Below are 23,818 nucleotides of genomic sequence, written 5' to 3'. Positions count from 1 at the left end.
GGCAAGTGATTTGAATACTGCTAAAGGTATATGGGCCCTTCAGATGCGCAAACTACAGTATTTACTCAAATTTAACACACACTTTTCTTTTCCAATAAAACGGGTCCAAAAATTGCATGCGCTTTAGAATCGAGTACAACCCTAAATCTGTGCTACCATGTCAACATCGCCATTTCAAAATGGCCGTTTTGTACATGCGTTGAGCCTAACTGCCGTAGCTTCCTCTATGTGCTGTAGTAGATGTGCCTAGGTTAGTACACCGTCCATCTTCCTGTTTTCTGTTTTCTGTAAGCCTGCTCTGTCAGCCTGAAAGTGCCGACTGCAAAGACTCACTATGCTGAAATGAAAAGGAAAGTGATCACATGTGCAGAGACGGATGGAAATCGGGTCGCATCACGGGCGTTCGGAGTTCCCGAAACTTGCATGCGGGACTAACCAAACAGAGGAAGCGTTCTGCTCTGGTAGCTGCTGCGTATAGCGTGGCCATGTGGCCCCTATCTTGAAATGATATGCGATGGAGACGGCCTATGCATCTAGGCGCACCACGCTGCATTCTCATCGCTTAGTTCGCGTTGAAGCGAGAGGCTCCACAAAGGTCAATTCGCTCGCTCCTGCTACAGCACTTCCTTACTCCAGTGTTTTTATGAGAGTTTCCGCGGTCACTGAGTGAGACGTGTTCATGTTTGCTTGTGTGCGCATGATTCCATGCTTGTTAATTTAGTAAGTGAATGCTTAAAAGTTTATACGGCTGATAAAACTACTGTTCTTTTCATATAGCTGTCTACTAATTTGCTATCGCAATCGAGGCTCTGGCTTTCGAGCGAAACTGCTACTTTTTCTATTTACCGCAACTTTAGTGTATTGGGAGTAAATCTTTGTTTTTCCAAATTAGAGAAAGTTGTATTTCTGTATGAAAGAATGAGGTGTGCGATTCTGTAAAGGACTTTTTCTTTTTTTGGATCATGGCAAACAGCTACGCGTTACAATTGAGGGTGTCTCTCTCTCTCTATATATATTTTTTTGTCATGGAACAATGGGTGCGTGTTACAATCGAGGGCGCGTTAGGATCAAGTAAATACAGTAAGTCTTTTCTCGGCATGAAGCAAGCGCTGCGAGGTTTCTGGAATGCTATTTCTACAGTCCATGTCAACTTAGTATTTGCCTTTAGTGTCTCTTTATGTTTTGCCGATACAGGCGCTGCCACTAAAGGGGGTTACCGTTGAGGTCACCAGTCAGGCATGTATGTGCCGATTGGTCAAGTTGGAATTATTCAGCAAAGGCCAATTTTAGGATCGAAATAACATAAGTTTGGGCCCATAAAAATGCATGGGCGCCGGCTGAGACCTTCGGTCGAGATCAAATTAATGGAAGTCTACTGTAGAAGGAACTGAAATAATTGGAAAGCAATAGTTTAATAAAAGAAATTGAACACTTCTCACTTTTTGTACTCAGGTGAGAACTTCAGATGGGATTGTATGGAGGTCCAAACCATCTAAACTCTGGAAAAGATACTGTTAAGGATCGGAGCACTCTAAACAGCCGAGAGGTGGATGCATCGTGATATTGCAATACTTCAGTGGCTTACTTCATTCCTGTGATTTCTGTGGTCGCCGCAAGCAAGTGCAGCCAGAAGGAAAGAATATAGCACCCGTGTTTGTTTCTTTATGTGGAATATTATCATAACTAGCCCTATTGGTACATGACACTAGCTAATTTCACTTTGCATTACGATGTCACAATAATGTCTATCGCGCAAGGTCCAGCAATTTGTGACCAAGTTTAGTATCAAGTTAAAATACCATGCAAGTGTTTCCCAACCTCCATACTTGTCGAGTGTCATCCTTTTACCTACGAGAAGTATGCTGCAGAGTTCGTGCAACTTAAAGAGTATGCGTCCAGACATCTTTAATTAGTGTCTAATCAAGGTGCTTCTTTAAATGTAATTTCTTCTCATCATTCTGTTTCTGTGAAGGTTGACTTGGTGACGTGGTCATCTTTAAAAGAAGTTCCAGCACTTCTGGTGATATCAAGTAGCAAAGCTTATTTCTTCAAGATCAGGAACCACAAGGAAGAGTGAGTGATCTGTCTTTCAGGCATGTGTGTTCATTGAAACGAATCCAGTTTGAGTTATGCTGTGAAAGGTTATTTCTCTTATACTGTATGACGCACAAAAACATAGAATGTATGGTTGTACTGTGTTTCACTGTCATTGTCATGACGTCAGCTGTCACCATGTCAATTTGCCAGCATGCAACTACTTTTCACTGCTTCTGTCCTTATGCCGTTTAGATGGAAATACTACTGAACATTGATTCATTGGATCATTAACTCGTCTATCCATCATATAGTAGCAGAGCCTAAGTTACTCTGAACTATGTCACAGGGAAGACCCCGGCTCCTGGCTTGTGCTCTCGGAGTCGCGGTTGCTTGAGAACCTCAAGGTCATCTCGCTTCTTCTCGGCAATCAGGGTTTCTGCCTCAGCTGGCAAGTTGAGAAAGGAATGCTGCCATGGTACACATGCTTGCTTCGAGACGCCGACACATGCAACTGCTTCCTCCAGTGTTTGACAGGTACCCTGAGAACATCCTGGTCTTGCTCGCATGTGCAGGGATAACCGCGTGCCTGCTAAGTGCGTTGGGCTAGACCAGCACTGTTCTGTCAAAAAAGCGTTTCTGTAATGTCTACAGTCAACAACCAATTTTCGCACACCTGATATTTCGCACATGCCCAATAATTCGGACGCCTTTGCTGCACCTTCACAAACCCGGGTGGCAAGATTTTTGCCGCCCGTGTTGTCTTTATGTATCTTCCTTTTGTGGGTTTTTTAACTTGCGGCAAAAAACATGTCTTTTAACAAGCACTAACTAGGCCAACAAGCAGTTCTATAGCTAGATATGTTACCACTAGACGGGAATACAGTAAAACCTCGTTAAACAATAGTCACTTAACCAGTAGTTTCATTTTAAAAGTAGTAAAGTCAAATCCCTGACTCAGCAGCCATTGAACATAATGTGTTGTGTATCCGCATAAACCGTACCAGCTTATTGCGTACATATTGGTTAACACGTAGTGTTTTCACTTTTCGTTGTGCAAACATGGCGGTGCTTCGTCTCCATCGGGCAGCCCGGCAGAACAACAAGCCTCAGAGATCTGAACAATGTCCTCCAAGCAGCCTGTGCGTTTGCCCGTGAAGCCACATCAACATCAACGTCATTTCGGTGCCGTCCCAGAGGGCGTTGTGGCGTCATGTAAGCGAGGACTTGCGTCATGCCGAAGCTCGGATAAAAAAAGACATTGGGTGCTCAGCATAGAAGAAAAATTAGACATTGTTCGTGCTGTTGAATGTGACACGAAGAAGTCGGCGCTGGCACGCGACATGGGTCTACTGTTGACTACAGTGTGTGGCATTTGGAATGTGAAAAAGTTGCTCGGCAGCACTGCTGTGATGGCGAAGAGATGTCGGCTGCGAGGTTCGACTTTTTGCCATTGTTGCCTCTGCTTTGCCGACGAGAACTGCACCCCGCAATGAAAAGGTGCCCAGCGACTTCTGCAATGCTACCGTGCCCACGCATGCAGAATATGCAACACTAACGAGGAATCTGCAATGCGAGTGTTTACCGAGAAGAGGGGGCTGGTTGAAAAGCTGGCTCACAGCTTCAGTAAGTTTGAGGCCACTGTCGTCGCTGCTAGGCCGCCGCGGCATCAAATGAAAATAACACTTTTGACCCGCGAAGTAAATAAATATTGCATGTTTTTCCCCCTTTCATCACACGCTCTCTTCGTTTTTTGACAGGTAAGTGGGCAATCTCATGCTATTTCGGTTAAGCAGTGCTGCGGTTTAGTACATACTTCTTCCAAGCTCCGGCCAACTACGGTTTAGCGAGGTTTCACTGTAGTTACATGTGTTGCTTGAACACACTCTTGTATGCTTTTGGTTGTTTTTATATTTTTGGCACTCTGGGAAGGCAGGTGAGGTTCCCAAAGACCAGACAGTTTGGATACCCCTGATCTATTTGTCCAGGAAAGCCATTGAAGACTCTCTTATAAGGATATTAGGGAAGACTGGTTGGCTAAGTGGTTGTGCAAGATCTAGGTCTTTCAATCAAGTGCCTGAAGATTGGTCAAGAAACTAGCATACTGTTGCTTCATATTATTCATCCATTTCTTTAAAGAAAATCTAAATACTTTATTAAGTGGCTCTAGAGAATGTTGTTTTGAGAGGTTGTCTATATTGTAACCTTCATAGCGTGCGAGGTCACATCTAATGCTTCATAAAATTAATCACTCTGCAACTTCGCAAGATGTACTTTTAGGAGTACAGCTTGGCAAAATATGAAGAGTCCTTTGCTTTTTTTAGTTAGAACTTACATTTCTTGGCATACTCTGTTATTAGATAACAGAGTAGCTAGATTCAATAGTTAGATAACAGAGTAGCTAGATTCGTGTAGATACAACTCGAACGCAGTGTATCACATTGGAGTCAGGTGCAGCATAGCCTGTAGTGCTCTGTATAGCCCAGACACTTCATTCGTAATTTGTCTTGGAAAAAGTAATATACAATAAATCAACAAAGCACTTGGCTACCTCCAAAGTACTTTTCGTGTCGCTCCTCAAGAAACTGAACTGCTAACATACACAACTGTAATCTGCCCCATCCTTTAAAATTAATCTTGTTTTGATCCTTCTTCACAAAAATGAGATTAAGAAGGTTTAGTCTACACAGGGAAAAGCTGTGCATGTTATCTGTTGCGGATATGACGGATTTTTTGCCTTCCTCCAACCTTTCTAGTCTGAACATAAGCTCTCTATCTATATGTCACCACATTGAAAGCTAAAAGTTTCTGCATAGCCTTACTTGCACGCTCTACCCACTTGGATAAATACAGAAAGTTTGCTGAATGTCCACGTACCCGTAGCTCTCGCAGCTGAAACCTTTTACTTTAATCTATAACCAACATGTATAAACAAAATATATTTCTTTTAAATAGAAAATCTTAGAATGCCTTGCCAGGAGATGTTCATTCATGGCAATTAACTGATTTTTGTCTCTGTACTTGATATGTGATGTTTTCCCCACTCCTGCAACAGCCATGGCTGCATCACAAACAGACAGACAGACATACAACCAAGCAAACAAACAGCATTATTCCAAGGGGCTTTAATTTTGTGAAAAATACTGTTTGAACACTTTCCTAACCTTTTGCTGGTGTGACGTTCTTGTGTACTAGAGTTGACCGTTGCTTTGATAAACATAGAGATAAACAGAGTGAGTGAAATATTTTATATTTGAGACTAAAGTGATTCGTCACAATAAACATGGCCGCACTAATCCTATATGACAAACAAATTGTCAGATATGGTGAAGTACTAAACCTGAAATTTGGTTGGCCATGCTTGAGTTGTTTGAGTGTTGTATTGCTAGGTAGACAAGACTGTAAATGCAGGACCAGATGTAGTGAAGTGAATAGCGAAGCTTACAGAAATAGTTAGAAATTTTTTTGCAGAAGGAATGCTTTGAACAGCTAACAGCTCACAATCGTAGTAATTTGGGTTGCGAGTTTGTTAATCATCTTTTGTGATGGCCTCGAATTATGGTACCTAGTTTTTTGTACCATGTTTCGTAATGCAGAGCTCGAAGGAAAGTAAGAATGCTCACTCATATATTGAGGCACAAATTTTTCTGTTGTGCATCTTTGTATGTTAGCGCTGCGCACATGTGTGCTGCTTTTACACTAGTGAAGCTCGGACTTGTTCACTCCAGGATTTGTGTGCATATTTATAACAGCTACCGCATATAAGTGTTTCGTTTACCATGACTTAGCTACGTCATGGTTTTCAATGGTGCATGAATGCTTGCAAACTATCTCTGCTTCAGACATTGCTGTACCGTGCTTGCCCTACAGGAGTGCTGCAGGAAAGAATGGCCGAGCCGCCCACGGTGGTCATGGACGTCAGTGAAAGCTTGGCACAGGTGATGAATCAGGTCATAAAGCATTCCTCAGAAGACCTTCCAGATGACTGTGGCGAGCAGCAGGAGGTGTCACTGTTTGTCATGGGCTTCTGGAGTGAACACTCAGGTAAGATAGTGATGGCACTCTGGCATGATGCATCTGTCTATCCTCAGCAGCGTCATTTAAGGCTGGAGGGAATTCAGGTGAAGGAAAAGCATCTATGTACATGTTTTGACATTGTGTAATAAGACAGGCTAAACAGGAAAAAGTAGCCTTAAAGTTAAGAACCAGGACAGACAGACAAAAGCAAGTCTTGGAACCGGAAACAAAGAAGAATAGCATTTAAAGGCTAATTCTGCAAAAACAGCAAATGTATTAATTATGAATCTGTTGCATACAAATCAGCAAAAGTAAGGTGTAAAGTATTATTCTGTGCAAATGCAACACTGTACACTACTTTGCAGACCTTGTCTTGCCCTACTGAACACAACTGCATCCAACAACACTGCACTACTAGTTTAGTACTACAGTCGAACCTGGCTATATCGAACTTGCAGAGAAACGCCTATCAGTTCGATATAGGGCATAATTCGATATAAGCCTGCTAAAGAGTTGGATATCATGAAAGCACATACCATTTATAAAATCACTTTATTGATGAAACTAGCTTAGTTTCGCATGAAATAGCCCTGTATTTTCTCCTGCTTGGGCAATTCCGCTGCCTGCGACGCACGCACTTCTCCACGTTGTCTAAAGAGTCTGAGCAGCTGAGGCCGCAACCTTCCACATTAGCGCAGAAGCAGCGGACTAGTGCAAGTGCACCGATCATCTTGGACAATGTGGGCAAAGGACCACCATTGCTTTGCTCATTGTGCCCACTTTCACTTGTGCTCAGTATGATGTCGGCAATGTAGTCTTAGTTTTCGAGCTCTCCCATAGTCACAACACCATCATCTGCACCCACAAACTCATTCACCATTGATTTGTCAATGGATTCTGGAAATTCTGACAGCTCGCTCCAAACTTTGGCAACACCAGCAATGGCTTTGTCGCGCTCATCAGAATTTAGTCATCGCCGGGCACGCGGAAGCCGGCACGTCTGAAGCAGTTTCGGATGAACCACTTGTACAGGGCCGTGCGTACGCAATGGGCGCCATGGGCACCGGGTCGTGAGTGTCCACTTTAGCCCTAATCTCCCCCTTATTCTTCAAGATCGTGCTGAGAGTGCTCCTCGGAGTTTTGCACACTGCAGTGACATCAGACTACTCACCGCGTTCGACCCGATTTATGTTTTCAAGCTTCACGGCGAAAGGCAAATTCTGCTGCTTCATCACGGCAACACTGCGGGAGAAGGCCCACAAGGCGCAAACACAACGAATCATAAAAAGCTTGGAGGATGCTTAAGCTTCGCCTTCAAGAGTGGAACGCAATAGCGTTATCGCACCCCGTTTGCACCACCCACTCATTCGCTCGGCATGCTCTTGAGTCGCTTAAAGACGAAACAAACCAAAGAACTCGATATCTAGGAGGGAGAAACGATCTACGCGAGCCAAATGTTGTGATCGTCACGTACAGCCGGGTCACGACGCGCCATGAAGGCGGACGCGATCATGGGGCTGATGCCTTGATGGGATCGTCCTCTATCTCGCTTGGGAGCACCACGTAGACGCATGACTCCTCGCCAGCAGCACGGCACAAATCGCAGGCGACGCTTTCCCACCAGACACGCTACGGCGCAACGATCACGTCAGAGGCATCTCGCATCGGACGCTGCACCTAGGAATCGCGCTGTGAGCGGAAAGAGGAGCCGCGTCGCCGAAACATGAGGGTTCGAGCGACACACTCTGAAAGTTGGAAGGGGAGAGAGCGAGAAAACTTATTAAACGCAAGGGTATTGGGGCATCCTCGCAACGGTCTCCGCATGGCCCCAATGCGCTCAAACGAGACGAAGGGGAGAAGAGGGCAAGTGGCGCGTCACCTGTCGAGGCAGTGCCTTACATTGCGAGGAGGGGGTCTTCTGTGTTTGCCACAAGATGGCTCTGCGTGTGCGGCAAGCGCAGAAGAAATGTAGCAGAAATGTACTTCGCTACTCGCTTAACTGCGACTTTTGTAATTTACATTATCATAATTACCGATATACACCGCAGTATAACTTTCTACGGCACGTTTCTAAGGCAACACTGCATTCACTAGAGGCGCATTCGTCCCACTTTGAACCGTCGAACTCATGGCTTTGTGGTAGCATCTCCGTCTTGCACTCCGGAGACTCTGGTTTGATTCCCATCCAGCAAGTTGTTTTTTATTCATGAAGTGCCTCCTGGGATTTATCGCTCACGGCCAACGCCGCCGACACCGGCTTGGAGAGTGCTGGTGTTGCTGGGAGAGGGCTTTTGTCCTGGCCTGCCTGCGCGCCTCGTGATGCATAGGGTGCACATTTTTAGGCAGGGGGAAGATAGTGATGCAGTTTTGTATGTCTGATAGTAAGGAACATGTGTGATCGGCCTCAGGAGTCAGGTTTAGTCCTAGTTTGTCCAGGATATGCCGACCTGTGTTGGTAGAGGACAGCCTCTTAATTTGGGCCATGCAGTGGGCTTCCGTGAGCTCATCAAATGTGTTATGTACTCCCATGCAAAGGAGGTGCTCATTTGGCGTGTGCCTGGGGAGGTTAAGCATGCTTATCAGTTGCCACTTCAGATGCACGTTGACAAACTGGCACTAGTAAGACACAGATACTGCAAACCTTTGTGAATCCTCTGTTGCAACGCAGAATCGTGGCCCCATCTAGCATTCACTCGGTGAGTGACTGCTGTTGACTCGGATTTTTGTGCACATATTCATGCCTATTTCATCGCATTGCAATGACCTTGAGCCGCTGGAGCGCAAGTATGGCAGGTGTGACGTCATGCCACATGATCCGCTGTGTGGAGGTGTGGCAGCTGCACTTTCTCAGAGCCTCGCCGCTGCGGTACCACGTGTGGGGGTTCCATTCTGCGTGCGGCAGGGCTGAAGGCGAGCTCCGGATCTAGCCCCACACAGTCACTCCGTGGTACACACCAAGCCGTAGCATGGGAATCGCGGCTATGTCGGGTTCGAACGAATAAGGCAACCAGCGGCGTCAACTGTAACAACACTTATTGCTACCACCAATAAAGAACACTGGCAGAGGGAAGTCCTCTCTATAATAAGTAATAATAGGCTGGCTTCGTTGCCCAGGATAGTCAGGCAAACGAGGTCATCACAGGTTGCGGCAGATACTCGTCCGGCGTCAGAGCGAGAGCATCTCACTCGGTGGCGCTGTTTTGTACCTTTTTACCTTTGCGAGAGGAATGTCCTCGCCCGTCAGCTACCTTCCCACAAGTTGGGGAGGAAGGGTGCGCGTACGTTGCGAGAGCAAGGGAAAAGCGGGAGAGGGCGTAGTGTGCCTCCTCCATGTCTATGCTGGCTCCCGATGTGGGGGAAGATGGGCGCTTGTGCTCCCCACACACATGACTAGGTGAGGGTTTAACGGCTACTTTGCCAGTGTTTGGTCGCTCAGCCTTGCCATGGATGGCGTGCCGGCTGGGCTGTCTACGTGTGCACTTCAGCGTAAGCGACAAGCTGAATCCATTCATCCAATATATATATCTAGACTGCAGGCCGTGAAATTTGAAGCAAAGGCAAAGTTGCCTGCTGAAACACCGGAGCAAAGGGAGGCCAGATTAGCATGTTATAGAGAAGGTTACCAAGCGTGGAAGCGTGCCAAGATCAAAGCTACTGCAACAGCCGCCATCGTTCAGCAACACGAGCAACAACAAGAAGAAGGAGCCGTGGGTAAATGCAATGGCACCCACAATGAATGTTTGACGAACCTCACCCTTCGGCTGGTGGCATGCTCGACTATGACAGCCAGGTATCACCGCGACTTCACGGACAACCCATTTGGCAGCATGAGTAGTGTGTGTGGAAGACTGTGGCCTAATTTTAATGAAACACAGGGTGCATAGTCTTCGCAAAACCAAGCCAAACAGACCTTTCGCTTGTGATAACTAGGTTTACGAGAGTTAAACCGCAGCCAACTTTCTTTTCCGTGATTAGACGTATGACACACAAGGCTTCAGACAAGATTACATGCACCTGTGCAAGAACTATAAATATCTTGAAGTAAAAATTTCTGTGATTGCGCATCTTGGAAACACATGCGACACTAAAAAGGCTTCAGACAAGACACCTCACGAACAGTGCAAGCCCATAGTATAGGTTGCTCTTGCTAGTCAAACCCTTTTATATTCCAGTGTTATTTATAGGGCAAAGGCATCCCAGTTTCGAGCCAAGTGTCGCGTTCTAGTGCTACTGCCTCAAGTGTGCAAAGCTAATGAGGAAGGATGCACTGTTGGGTTATGTGTTTAGCAGTCTTTATGGATCGTTATTACTCCAATCGTTGAAAAAGAATTGCTTAGACTCTAAATTTCAAAAGGGGTGTTCTTGCACGTTTTTGAGATTATCAGGACTTGCTGACAGTTAAATTAACATGCCATTAAAGCCATGAAATTACCCTTGCATGACAGTTGCATGTGTGCAATACCCAGAGTTATTTGGGTGTCTTTAAGAATGCTTTGTTTGCTACACCAAGTAAACTATGCTATTCTGCTGATGTGTTGTAACATCCCCATAGCTGTCATAGTTGTGATGCCCATATCATAGCCGTACAGCCATACTAGTGGTGTAGCCATAATATGATTATGCCATTTTAATTGTAAGTTAGCAGTCAAGCGTGGTCGACCATCCTTGTCCAAAGTTTAAGTTGAGAATGACAAGTCATACACATTTAAATGAAAGTCAGGAAAACTTTGTTGTATACACAGTCACTGCAAATCACCATACAAGCTGCATTACTCTGTCAACATTGTGATTGCTTTCTTTGAGGTACCCGGGCATAGTCTTTGGCAGTCAATGTGCCTATATATAAACTCTATTTGTCAGGAAGAGATTTTAAAGAGGCGTGGTCAGAGCCCCCCCAGTCCAGGGCCCCACTGGCCTCTGCCGCCCCTTCGCAGTAAGTGTAACTTGCCAATTATAAATAAAAACAATGGTGATAGTGAAGCAAACATGAATACAAAGTACCTTTAGTACCACTTTCAACATCATTATAGTGATGTTTAGTTGTAGTACCTTGAACATGTGGTCCAGAATGAAGCCGCCTCTGCAATTTTTTTAGTGGCACAATGTAAAAACATATTTGTTGCTGCCTGCCTGTGATATAGGTAAAGCTTTCTTTTTCACGCACTCTCCGTACACACGACTGCAGGTGAGTGCATGTTAAAGGCAGGAAAGTGCACAAATTTATTGTGGCTATATTACTTGCAGTAAAGAAGTCAAATGCTTGGATATGCATTTTGCCATTCCAGATGCAGCTTCGCCTGCAGCTATGAAGTCAGTGTGCATTGTTGTCACAGAAGACAGCACCTACATCAGCAAGTCTCACTACATGAAAACACCAAAGGGTTCAACCAAAGCTTGTATCATACAGTACGAGCCATTGGCATGCCAGAGGATCAGCAACGTTACGGCTGCGGTAAATATCTTTCAGTGCACTCTTCACTAAAACTGTCTGTTGTAACATGTGCACACTTCAAAAATAGAATGCAACATGAAACAGCCTGGACGGCCGCCATGTGCTGTTGTCTATTCCATGTTGCGTTAAATTTTTAGCGCTGTAAACGTGTCACAGAATGCAAGCAAACAACTAGGCCAGCTTTCTGCTGTAACATGGTTCTGTGAATGTAGTTCCACAGAGTTGATTTTGCAGCATGCTACAACATGCTGTAGAGTAGTGCTAAAGTGAAAACAAGCCTCCTTTGAGACAGACCGGGCTAAGCTGAGTTTACTCACTATAATGGATCACCAACTAGCCCAAACAGTCACCTTGCCTGTTAAGCTGAATGCTCTGAAGGAGAACTGTGTAGACCTTTATTTCATTCACCAACTCAGTGCAATTCACTGAGGTAGGTTCCTGTATAGAGCTGTTAAATTAATTGTTGGGTTTTACATCCCAAGACTGCGCAGTAAGTTATGAGTGACACCATGATGAAAGGCTGTGGATTAACTTTGACCATCTCGAGTTGTTATATATTGGATATAACGAAGGTACCTACGACATGGGCGTTTTCGCATTTTGCCTCCATCGAAGTGCATCTGCTGCAGCCGAGGACTGAACCTGTGAACTCATGTACAGAAGTGAAATACCAAAGTCGCTGAGCTATCACTCTGGGTCCTTAAACAGCTCAGCTGAAATAAGCTTGTAGTTGCTAGGAGTTTACATAGACCTGTGGGATTTCTTGTTGGTATCATTTCGTTTTGATAGTACTACTTTTGACCATTACACTCGTAATGACAAAATGATATAGTCATAAAGACTGACTGGTGTGGAAACGTTACACCTGTGTGATGTGATGACAGCGCGAGTGCAGCGGAACTGCAGTGCAAACAACTAAGCTGGACCCTCCACTCCATTTTCAATTCGGCCTGTCCTCTTTATGAAGAGAATAAGCCACCTTGAGGTGCTTGTGACACTTGCCAGAGTGCATGCCAGTGTTCGTAGTGTCCGTTATGATGCGAGGTGCACGAGTGGCATTCCCAGCACAATTATTTGCATCATTGAACACTTCTGCAGTGCACGTTTGGCACGGATCCTTACCAACTTGTTCAGTTCACTCTTTTTAGACCTAACACTGCACCTTTGGGCACGGCCTGTTTGAGATGTGTCACGCGCCACATGAACCAGACTTGCATGCAGTGTTCCATGTCCCTAAGTTGTCTAAAAAAGAATGAATTTCCTTGACATGTGCCCTCAGTACTGGCAGCGCCTGTTGCACAAGCATGTCCTGCATTCAGTATGCATTGTGCAGTGTGTAAAGGGGTGCATTTAATAATTCAGCTGGTAGCATCAAGCGTAACTGAGAAGTCGGACGATGCAGAGCAGGAACCGCTGGACGGCCAAGTGGCTCTCTCTCATGCCAAGCACTGGCGATCCGGCTGGCTCAGTGGTTGCACTCAGGCATCGAATAGACGATCTGGCTGGCCTTGTCCGTGTCCTCTTCTTCTGCCTTTCAATTACCACCGGTGCAAAAGCGGAGCCATCCTGGCAATTTACAACGTGGAAACGAGTGGGTCATAGTATTGTTTCGGCTGGTAAATGTGAACAACATTCCGACCACGACAGCACCTGTCGGATGTCGGTCAAGCGGCTCTATGACATAGTTGACCGGCTAGGTGTGTTCGACGATGCGGTATGGTCCGTCATACTTCGAGAGAAGTTTGTTGAAAGTCCAGGCGTGGTACAAGGCACGGAGAACAAGACAAGTTTGCGGGAGCGAAGTTTGGGTTGGTAGTGTCATCATCACGATTGCATTTTTGTCGTTGGTCATCAGAGGTGAGATTTCGGGCTAACTGATGGCATTTCTCAGCCTATTTGGTGACAGTCGAAACGCGAGCACATTCTGACGCGTCTGGTTCATAAGGTAAAACCGTATCGATGGTATGGGAAGGACCATGACTGTAGAGGAGAAAGTATGGGGAAAATCCTGTAGTACTACTTCGTGTAGCCGTATTATATGTGTATGTGACTAAATGGGTGAATGATGTCCCAGTTTGTATGATCCAATGAGACGTACATGGTGAGCATGTCACCAAGGGTTCAAATGAAATGAACCGTAAGCACATTAGTTTGAGGATGGTATGCCATGGTGGTTCGGTGAACAACGTGGCATTGAGCAAGCCTAGCTTCAACCACGTGCGTCGAAAATGCACGGCCTTTATAGCTCAGCAGTTCCTGAGGTGAGCCATGATGAAGAATGAAACGATGGAGCAGGAAGGATGCAACGTCACTTGCGGCGGCTGCAGCTAGAGCAGCAGTTTCAGTATAGCGTGGTGATCAACTGCGACAATAGTCACAAATGCAGTGTCGCATGCAGGAGACCAGGAGGATAGGTCGTTGGCACTACTTATAAGTTGTCTCAGAGGTGATATAATCAAGGCAAAGTTGCAAACAAAGCATCTGAATTAAGAACAGAGATCGGTGAAGGTGCGGAGTTCTTTAAGTGTCTTAGGTTTTGGAAACTGCTATAGCCCGAAATTTTGATGGGTCGGGACAGATTCAGTCTTGAGATACGAAGTGACCTAGATTCATGAGCTTGCGTGCGGCGAACTGGCACTTTTTCAGGTTCAGTTGCAGGCCTGTATTGGTGAAGGGCGTCATCATTTGCCGAAGGCATAGAAGAGAAGATGCGTGTTGAACTTGGGGGCGAACACAATGATGTCATCAAGGTAGCATAAACACGTGCTCCATTTTAGGCTTTGCAAGATATTGTTCATCATTCGTTAAAATGTTGCAGGTGCATTGCACGGCATCACTTAAATGGCATCTAAATGGCATCACATTAAATTCATATAAACCGTCTGCAGCAATGAATGCGGTTTTAGGGCGATCAACTGCTGACATCTGGACCTGCCTGTAGCCCAGGCGTAAATCCAACGAAGAGAAGAATTCAGCACCTTGCAAGCTGTCCAGAGCGTCATCAATGCACGATAGAGGGTACACATCTTTTCATGTTATCTTATTAAGACAGCAATAGTCAATGCAGAACTGAATGGAGCCATATTTTTTTGTGACGAGAACAACCAGTGACACCCATGGAATGACACCACGCTGAAGCATGCCATCAATGTGCTTGCTGATGACCTGATGCTCCTTCGCTGAGACACGGTACAGGAGCTGCCGCAATGGCGTGTTGAATCCAGTGTCGATGTGATGACTGACGGTCGATGTGCGGCCCAGAGTAGGCAGGGTGACATCAAAAGAACAACAACACTGGGCAAGCAGAGGAAGACGCTGGGGGGTGTTGCTCAGAAGTAAGGTCATCGGCAATGAAAGGAGTGAACACGTCAGGTGATGGCGGAGCAGAAGTGAAAAGCACGCAAAAGTATGTGAGCTCTGCATACGAAGCAGCCGGCACGTCAATAATAATCATGTCATCAAGGGGCTGAACGCAGCCAAGTGCTTTGCAGCAGAGAGCCTTCAGTGTTGTAGGAAGTGGATTGCAGACAACTATGGAGCTGAGACCAGCTGAAATATCAGGAGTGGCAAAAGGGAGGGGAATATCTTTGCGGGTTATGAAGAGTTCCGAAGGATTGAAGAGGACAGAGCCTTCAGAGATAGCACCACAGAAAAAGAGAACAACGGCACACAAGTACAGCAGCATTGCAGTGTCTTCGCACAGGACCAGCTTGGCAAGAAGAGAAGTGGCGCCGGCGAGGAACACATCACACAGAAGCAATAGTTTGACTTCAGAACGCACACAGAGAAAGTCCCGACCAAGTATAATGTCATAAGAGCAGGACTGCAGAACTGCAAACTCGACAACATAGGGAATGCCTTGAATAACAACTCTTGCCATGCGTGCTGCTGAAGGCCGGACTGGCTGGGTGCTTGCTGTGCGCTGAGAAAACCCAGAAAGTGGTGTTGTAACTTTTCGTAGAGCACGAGAGAATCAATTGTTTAGTACAGACACTAGTATCTCCAGTGTCACGTATCTCCAGTAGACATGCTGCTCCACTATCAATCAGCACAACGGTAGTTACGCCGTCAACAGTAAGGTCCACATCGTTTGAAGGCGACGATGGAGAACTTGTACATATTGATGGCAACGCAGTTCCTGCCTCCTGAAATGTGGCGCTTAGTTTTCTTCTTGCGTGGGCGAAAGGCGCCGACACATGGCAGACAACAAGCGGCAATACGGGGAAGGTGAACAACGTGCGAGTAACAGGCACTCGGCTGGTAGCCTGCTCGACTGCTGATTAAAATAAGCATCGTGTAAAGGTTGCATATGGCGTAGGGAGGTGTCTGCACAAAGCGTGCAGCACGCGGTGGCAGCAGAGCCATGCAACATGCCCAGATATACCGCAGGCATGACACATTGGCGTGTTGTCTTGCGTGTGCCAAGGATTTACAAAGGCACGAGCAGGTCGGTGAAAAAGATGATGAATGGGTGGCTGCGGCCGTGGATGTATCACGAGTGGTTGGCGAGGAGGCTGCGCGACGATGGATGCTTATGTGAGTGAAGCGTTGACATAGGGATACTGCATAGGTAGAACCTTGGCAGCTTGCTCTTCAATAACTCACTGGAGCATCGGGGTGAGCTGTGTAGGAGGCGGTTGCGGCAGTGGCTGTTGTTGGGGCAGCTCAGTGAAGGGTACTGTAGTTGAGAAAGCTGACATGCAACTTCGTCCCACATGAGTGCTTGGATTTGTGTGAGCAGGGATGAGTGATCAGAGCGGATGGCCATGGTGCAAAGGGCCTTGTCAGCCACTGAGGGACGCTTGGTCAAATCTTGCTGCCTCCTCAACTCGTCATAGCTTTGGCACAAGTTTATGAGCTCAGCTACAGTAGACGGACTCTTGGCGAACAACACATGAAAAATGTCATCGGTGATGCCCTTCAATGTGTGTTTCACCTTCTCATTTTCGGGCGTAGGACCATGCACACGTTTGCACTGGTGTAGAACCTCTTCAATATAACTGGTGAATGTTTAGTTCGGTTGTTGCATTCCCTCTTTTAACCACTGCTCGACGCGCAACTTTCGGACGGCAGGGCGACTGAAAACTTCAGCGAAACCGGTCTTGAACGCTGACTAGGACTGAAGGTTGGCTTCTTGATTTTTGTACCACAGGTGAGCCACACCCGCAAGGTAGAAGATGACATTATTTAATTTGGAGGTATCTTCCCATCGATTGTGCAAGCACACCCATTCGTATGAGGACAGCCAGTCATTGGTGTCATGCTCATCTATACCGCTCAACACCCCTGGATCTCTGTGCCAAGAGCGCCAGAGCAGACCACGGATGATTGTCGGTGACGTCTGGTGGATAGAGTCAGGCATGACTGGTGGCGGAGTCCAACACCGGAGTTCCCAATTTGAAGATGTTCTTGAAGAGCCAGCACCTTCACCGGTTGTAAAGGGGTGTATTTCATAATTCGGCTGGTAGCATCAAGCGTAACTGAGAAGTCCCGCGGCACAGAGCAGAAATTGCTAGATGGTCGCAAGGCTCTGTCCCGTGCCGAGCACTGGTGATCCAGATGGCTCAGTGGTTGCACTGTAGGCATCGAATAGCTGATCTGGCTGGGCTTGTCCGTGTGCTCTTCTTCTTCCTTACAAGCACAACATGCTGCAGTGGAATGCCTGAAGTCCAAACTACATCTGCACTTGTACAGCACAATACTACTACTACACACAGCAGCTTAGCAATACAACTTCGCCAAGTTACAAGATCGATGAAACTGGTCAGACCTTAATGTAATGAACATAGTTATAATGAATGTTTCTCAGAATATCGACATGTAACAAATATTGGATGCAACTTCATTCGAATAACTGTGTAGTATTGCATAGACCGGCAAATTATCATGTTTCACGGCCTGTTCCAGAGGTGTGTGTAACTGACCCAAACTAGTTTCTTATTCCACTGCTATTGTTCGCTTATGCAAATTATGGCATCTCTTCACATGCTGTTATTTATATGCAGCCTACTTGGTCAGTAAAGTTTAGTGTTTCAAGGGATATAAATTGGCCAAAATTTTTTTGACAGCAATCTTATTTGCTTCATGGGAAAGAGAAATATGCCCTCCTTGGTTAATTATTTGTAGCAGTCTTTTGTATATATTTGTTTAGGTTCAACTGCGTATCCAAATGCTCATTGACTTTGACATTTTTGTTATTGCAAAATGTGTGCGTCAATACTATGAAAGCGAACATGCACGATTCACAAATCATTTTGTTTAGCAAGAGTGTTTCTTGCTGATTATGTTTTTTAATTGCTTTCATTTCAGCATCTCTACAAGAATGCCAAAAGCGTGAAGCTTACATTCCTGGACGAGGACACTGGCACGGAGATGCAGTGGACTATCGCAACAAAAACAGTGGCGTCACTGCATTCTTTCCTGAGCACACTTCGAACACCGTGGGAGGAGCTCTTTGGTGTGGAAATGCCACTGGACATAGTTGCAGAGTGAAGCTGTCAAGATCCAGCTGTAAAATCGATTTTATCCCAGACAGTTTTTTTTTTTTAATTTAAGCAGCAAATTTACAAAACTTATGTGCAGAGACTGTAAAGCAACTTCGAGTGTATCATGTTACAGGCTGTACTGTTGACGGTAGCCCATTGTAATAACGTCTGTTAAAGTTTTAATCTTACAGAAAGAAGCATTGTAAACTTTTATTAAGCTGAATTAACATCCTTTTAAAACTATGAAGTTGTAACAAATGCGTTGCTGTAACTTTAAGTTTTAGAGCTTTTCATTAGTATTATGTAACTTTCCATTGCTGCGACGTAAATTGTGTGATGTGGAACAGGTGCCCGCCATAAATTTAAACAAGGGCGTCCCATGTGTGTTTATAATTCGGTATGTGTGCAGTGTTTTTATGTCAGATTGCAAGACAGACGGACAACTCTGAATTGTGCATATACCAGACGTTGGTTGTGACAAGAACTGTCCTTTCTTTTTTTATTCTGTAAATACAATAAATATTGCAGACAGTTTTTTTATAACCCAGACTTGTCTACCCCCTACTTTTTTTTTTTTCTTGTAAATATACATGAAAAGATTTTCAAAAATGCCTACAACATTTGCATCTGTCGGGCATGAGTCTTTTTTTCTCAAAGTGAGTAAGAATGAGGGAGCTTTCATCCAATGGAATGTACATGAGGAAACAACAAAGAATGGCTTTGGTGGTGCCCGGACTGCTGTGAGTCGACTCCAAGGCAGACCTCGCTGCTGCTTCGAAGCATCGTCGACACTGCAGTGGAAGCGAGGTTGGTTTTCCAAGATTGCCGTTCGCCCCTAACCCCCCGTGAGTGATGATATGTCGGGCCCTGCTTTGCACGGGGGTGTGTGAAAGTCTGGCAGTGGCCCCGTTCTCTCACTTGGCCTTCTTCTTTTGCTGCTTCTGCTTCTTTTTGTCTTCCTTCCTCTTCTCTTTGTCCCGCAAGCTCTGGATCAGCTTGTACGTGAAGAAGCCTGCAGGCAAACGAAAGATGGACATATTTTTTTTAGAGCTCCCTCATTTACCGGTGGCAACCATTGTTACAGTGGAAGCACATTATAGTGGAGTTTAATCTGACATGAAAATATACCTTCATTGTGCCAGATATTCAATACAAACCTATATTGGAGCACACTGGTGTCAATGAGAAACATTTCAGGATTTACTTCATAACAGCTGGATTCAACTGCAATACCCTGCATGCGCTCTCACCGTATGGCACACCTTGCTGGCTAAATGTAAAATTGTAATTTTGATGGTAGAATAGGAGGCACTTCCACATTATTACAGGTCATCTATGTTCTCACCCCTTCACACACTTAAAAAATAAAGAAACTTAGCACAAAGCCTATTAGTAGCATTTCTGATATGCTGGAGCGAGCTTACAGTTGTGGGTAGTTCAGCAAACTAATTAAGAAGTAACTTTAATCTGCAATAACATTTCAGATTTCTTTTTTTCTTTAAATATACTCTCTATGGTCAGAAGTAAAAACAAAGAAGTTGTTCTAATATTTTTTTATGTGGAACTGAGTTTGGTCATACAATTTTGCTTCAACTACAAAGCTTTGTTTCTGAGAAATATGTGTGTTTCCTTTGTAGCTTCATGCTACATACGGGTGGATGTCCAATTTCTCCTTTCGTGAAGAGTTAACAGATGTGTACAAATCCAGACAAGTCGTACATCAAGGGCAGCGAAGCTGTACGAGAGAGTTCTTGAATATTTTGGCGCTTGGTTTGCCACTGGCCAAAACCTACCTAGTACTTGCAAATGCTTAACTTTAACCAGTGCAATTCTGTCGCTGTAACCAAGTCCTTTGAATCATTTCACTAAATCTGAAACATGCTCCTATATGTTTCACTAGGTGTACTGCGCCAGCTACTACACAAAAGGCTCTTGCACACCTGTGCCCTCTCGACACTGACCATGCTGCCACATAAAGGCTATTGTAGAACTTCCCAATAGATCTTTGCCATTTCTAACAATATATTTCATGTTCATTCGTTTTTTTGCCATTATCACTGGCCACTCAGTGCAACATGCGATAAAACAATGGACAATCCATTACAAGATATGGGCCCTGCTTTCATTTTTCGCTGCTCTCTTTGCGCAGAGCAAGAGATAGACTCCTCCAAACTGAAGTTGCCTCCGAGATTCATGTGTGAATTGTACTCCATGTCTTTCACAAAATAATTGCATGCTATGACCTCACAAAAAGAAAAATTGTAGCAGAAACAGCTTTTCTTTTTGTTTTGGGATGGGTACATTGAAACTGGTTCTAATTTCACGATTTATACTTAGTGGATACCGACTTGGCATACTTGGCACTGACGATCCTGGCGCTGACCAGGTTCAGTTCTGCAACTGACCCACGAATGTCGAATTAATTTCAAGTTTATCTGGTGGGATATAATTAATGATGCAATTGGCAATTAGGGCACTAATTCTGATGCTCGCTACTGGCGCAAATGTTGGGCAGAAGAATTTTCGTTTTGTCCCGAATCCCGTTTTTCACAGGGAGGCAGTAGTCTCAGAAACACCTTGCGTATGTTTCATGCCACGTATGGTAAAAATTGAGTGCTTTGCATGCATAAATTGTAGAAATTGCAAAAAAAAAATGGCCACCCGACTAAGCCAGGCAGCAATATGACAACTTAGTCCATACAATACAATACAAACGAGGCAAGGACGTGGCAACGCACACACAATAGAAGACAATGCATACAGCGACAAACTTTTTTAGCTAGAGGAATAAAATTACAGAAATAAAATTTCGTTCACAATGTCATTTTAGACCATTCTCGAATGGATGGTGTAGGCTCCCCGTGTTCCTGAATTAAATGTATTTAGACTACACTACTTCGTATCTTAGTTGCAAACTGTAATTTGTGGGCAAGGAATGTTACATTCTGTTCACATTGGCATTTCGGACCTATGCCGATGCCAAGTCTTGTTGATGCATACCTTGTACCCACATTGAGTGCAGTTTTGAACTTTTTTATATTTCTAAATATAAGGAATCAGTTGTCACCACTATACAATCTGCATGTCAGTAGATGCAAAATGTAGAATTTATAAGTAATGTAGAAGAGCTGCTTGTTGGGCAGGTTGGCTTTGATGTTGAGGCATGGCTATGCACAAGTCTGGGCTAGTTAGTGCTGCATGACTTGGTGTAGTTGCCCGTTGTTTTGCTGTGCGCTGCACTGAGACATAAACTTCAGGTGTAAGTTAGCAATGCTTTTCATATACATATTGGATGTGTCATCACTTCGAATATGAAGAGCGTTAATGCTTGCAAAATCCAGCATTGTAGTGCAATGCTCGCAAACACCGATGAATCAGCAACTGAAATGATGGGAAATGTTTTTATCATTAATGAGACAGCTAGACTAATTCACGACTGCAATCAAAGCACACTCGATGGTGGCAAAATGTAACAACGCCCGTGCACCATGCATTGTGTGCACATTAAAGAACTCCGGGTGCTCAAAATCTGGTGTCCCCCACAACGGCGTGCCCTAATCAGATCGTGGTTTTGGCACATAAATCTGCCCCGGAAAGGCAGTGGTCCCGGGTTTGAGTCCCGGACCAGGACGAATTTTTCTTCAACTATGAGGCTTTTCTTTCGAGGAACCCGTACGGGTTTCCTTTGTAGCAATTGCTATGAACGGGTGGATGTCTGATTTTCCCTTTATTCATAAATCCGCAGAATTGAATTTTTTTCAAAGCACACGTCGCACTGTTGCACAGAGACCACTTTGTGCATCCGTGGCAGGGAAAGCTCTGAAGTACAGTCGGATGCAAACGTCTCAAGCCCACAGCATCAGGAAAAAAATTTAAATTTTACATTTTTTTTCTAGCACAGCCGTGGTCCATGGAATTGTTTCAATGCAATGTTGGTTGAACCAGTGCACATGGTGGACTGTACTACTTGATTTAAGCTTGCAAGCCAAGGCTTTGACGAAGAACAAAATATTTGCAGCATTTGTGGTCTCTGGACTTTTGCTCATGACTGTACCTAATGGCCTAGAACACATAATGTGGTGAATTAAGCTATAAAAAAAAGTTTTTGTAAATGTGCTGATTCTGTAAACTGCGGCATGTAACATAACTGTATATGTGACAGCGATAAGTCAGCGGTTGCAATCTATATGAGAGTCTTGGAAATGATAAAATATGCTTGGGCATGCACTAAATATCGTGCCCTGAATTTTTATAGTAAAAGTTAGGATTTCAACTACTTGCATTTCAAATAACCTGACACCATTGGTTAAGAAAAAGAAAGGCTGTTACGTTCTTTTTGTAATGCTGTCACACATTCATAGCTACAGTGAAAGACCGGCTAAGAATTGGAAGCAACATACAGATTCATACTATACTGCTTTAAAATGTCGCACTAACAGCAAATCAAATACAGTGGCATTGTCGGAAAGCTTATAAAGTTAGAAACAAACTCGCCCCTAACTTGAACTGTGTAATCAGCTGCCATGCATCGCGAGAAATGCAAAATTCTGTGCTAAAAGTGGAACATGCATCCTACAGAACCTGCTTTAACTTACACTTGCAATACTGAACGTCAGTATATGACCCTGTACGAACAGAAACCAGAAAAATATTTTAAAGCCAAAAAAACAAGGATTTGTTACGCCACTCGTGTTAGAGTAATAAATAACTTCGGGATCCGCAATAAATCTTAAATTTTCCACACCACGCGACGACCAGGTAGTCAATCTCTTCCAGATGGTTGCTTCCCTGCTAGTGCTAATCTATTTTTTTTTAAAAGATTCGTGAAGCTCAAATATTCGGGACTAAATAGGAAGTGCGTGAAGTCCCTGTTAACAGCGAAAGACTCACCGATCGCGGCAACGGGGACGAATATCAGGGCCACGTACAGAACCATGCTGCCTACAACGTCAGGCGCCCGAGTGTGTGTGAGCGGGTCCTACTCCTGCTCGACCGCTCTCGCAACTGCGCCCTCGGAGGCGACGCGGTTCCACGCGGAGCCAACGCGACAGGCCACGTGTACCGGCCACGATCCTGTTTCGCACGGCGATAAGCGGGGGACAGCACAAAAACGAGTCCCGTAGCTGGGTCAGTACCGAGTCGCCACCACTTGCGCAGCAGTACGATTCGAACAGCGCGCCGTTTCACACCTTTATTTTTTTTTTTTTTTATTTTTTCGTTTATTCACGGCGCTTCGACCTGGTCAAGTGTTTCGCTCCGGGGGTATATAATGCGATCATGGACCTTCTCGCGAGGTCATCGACCACTTGACGTGTGCGCGCCGTGTCTTCTGTCAGAAGCAGACTACATCGCGATGTAACGTAGTACTAAAGGCGCGCAATTTTACCAGCTGTTTCGTTTTACACTATGATGTCCGCCTTCTACTACGACAGGGAGAGACGATCGGTCGAGATGACAGCAAACAGGGGCCCGTCGGCAATACTTACTGATCAGCGAAATTGTAATAATTGCGGGCAGAATGAAGACCCAATTGCTGAAGCCGTGTTCAATGGGTCCGTCGGGTCCTCCTCCGGTCAGGTCGACCATATTCTGTTCCCGGAACGCGAGCTTATGCCCGAGTGAAAGGTAAGAGGAAGCGAGCGATTTCTCGCGATCTCAGCTGGTCACACGAGCCCAGCGCCAGAGCTCGCTTGCAGCAAAGACTGTTTGGCTGCTCCGGCGCTCGACAGCTTGAAAAGCGGGGTGTGAGCGTCACTGCTTCCTCGCTCCACGTTGGCTGTGCTGGCGGCCCGCGCATGCTTGCATGCGTGAGCGTGTGCGACGATTCACG

General features: G+C 45.1%; 2 protein-coding genes across 3 annotated transcripts in view; one reads left to right on the top strand and one right to left on the bottom strand.

Annotated features, from left to right (window-relative positions):
- The window catches only part of LOC142583227 (serine/threonine-protein kinase 11-interacting protein), a 97,612-nt gene extending 79,075 nt beyond the window's left edge, over positions 1–18,537 (top strand). For both annotated transcript variants that reach the window (XM_075693598.1, XM_075693599.1), the window contains 5 exons: positions 1,973–2,073; positions 2,384–2,571; positions 5,905–6,078; positions 11,337–11,503; positions 17,813–18,537. In XM_075693598.1, the coding sequence (XP_075549713.1) occupies positions 1,973–2,073; positions 2,384–2,571; positions 5,905–6,078; positions 11,337–11,503; positions 17,813–17,995 (813 nt within the window). In that variant the 3' untranslated portion in view covers positions 17,996–18,537. The remainder of the gene's footprint in view (positions 1–1,972; positions 2,074–2,383; positions 2,572–5,904; positions 6,079–11,336; positions 11,504–17,812) is intronic.
- LOC142583230 (uncharacterized) lies at positions 18,461–23,766 on the bottom strand. Its single transcript, XM_075693603.1, has 2 exons — positions 23,475–23,766; positions 18,461–19,000 (listed from the first exon to the last, which is right to left on the bottom strand). The coding sequence occupies exons 1-2, from the start codon at positions 23,572–23,574 to the stop codon at positions 18,903–18,905; spliced, it is 198 nt and encodes a 65-aa protein (XP_075549718.1). The 5' UTR covers positions 23,575–23,766; the 3' UTR covers positions 18,461–18,902.
- Positions 23,767–23,818: the final 52 nt, after the last annotated feature.

The sequence above is a fragment of the Dermacentor variabilis genome, chromosome 5 (genome assembly GCF_050947875.1).
Source record: "Dermacentor variabilis isolate Ectoservices chromosome 5, ASM5094787v1, whole genome shotgun sequence".
Lineage (NCBI taxonomy): Eukaryota > Metazoa > Arthropoda > Arachnida > Ixodida > Ixodidae > Dermacentor > Dermacentor variabilis.
This window is presented reverse-complemented; position numbering and strand designations above follow the sequence as displayed.

What these genes read in the sequence shown, in the direction of transcription:
- LOC142583230 (XM_075693603.1), bottom strand. Translation starts at nt 23,574, where the DNA reads ATGGTCGACCTGACCGGAGGAGGACCCGACGGACCCATTGAACACGGC. An exon ending in TATTACAATTTCGCTGATCA is followed by an intron (nt 19,001 to 23,474) that starts GTAAGTATTGCC and finishes GTTTGCCTGCAG; the next exon opens with GCTTCTTCACGTACAAGCTG.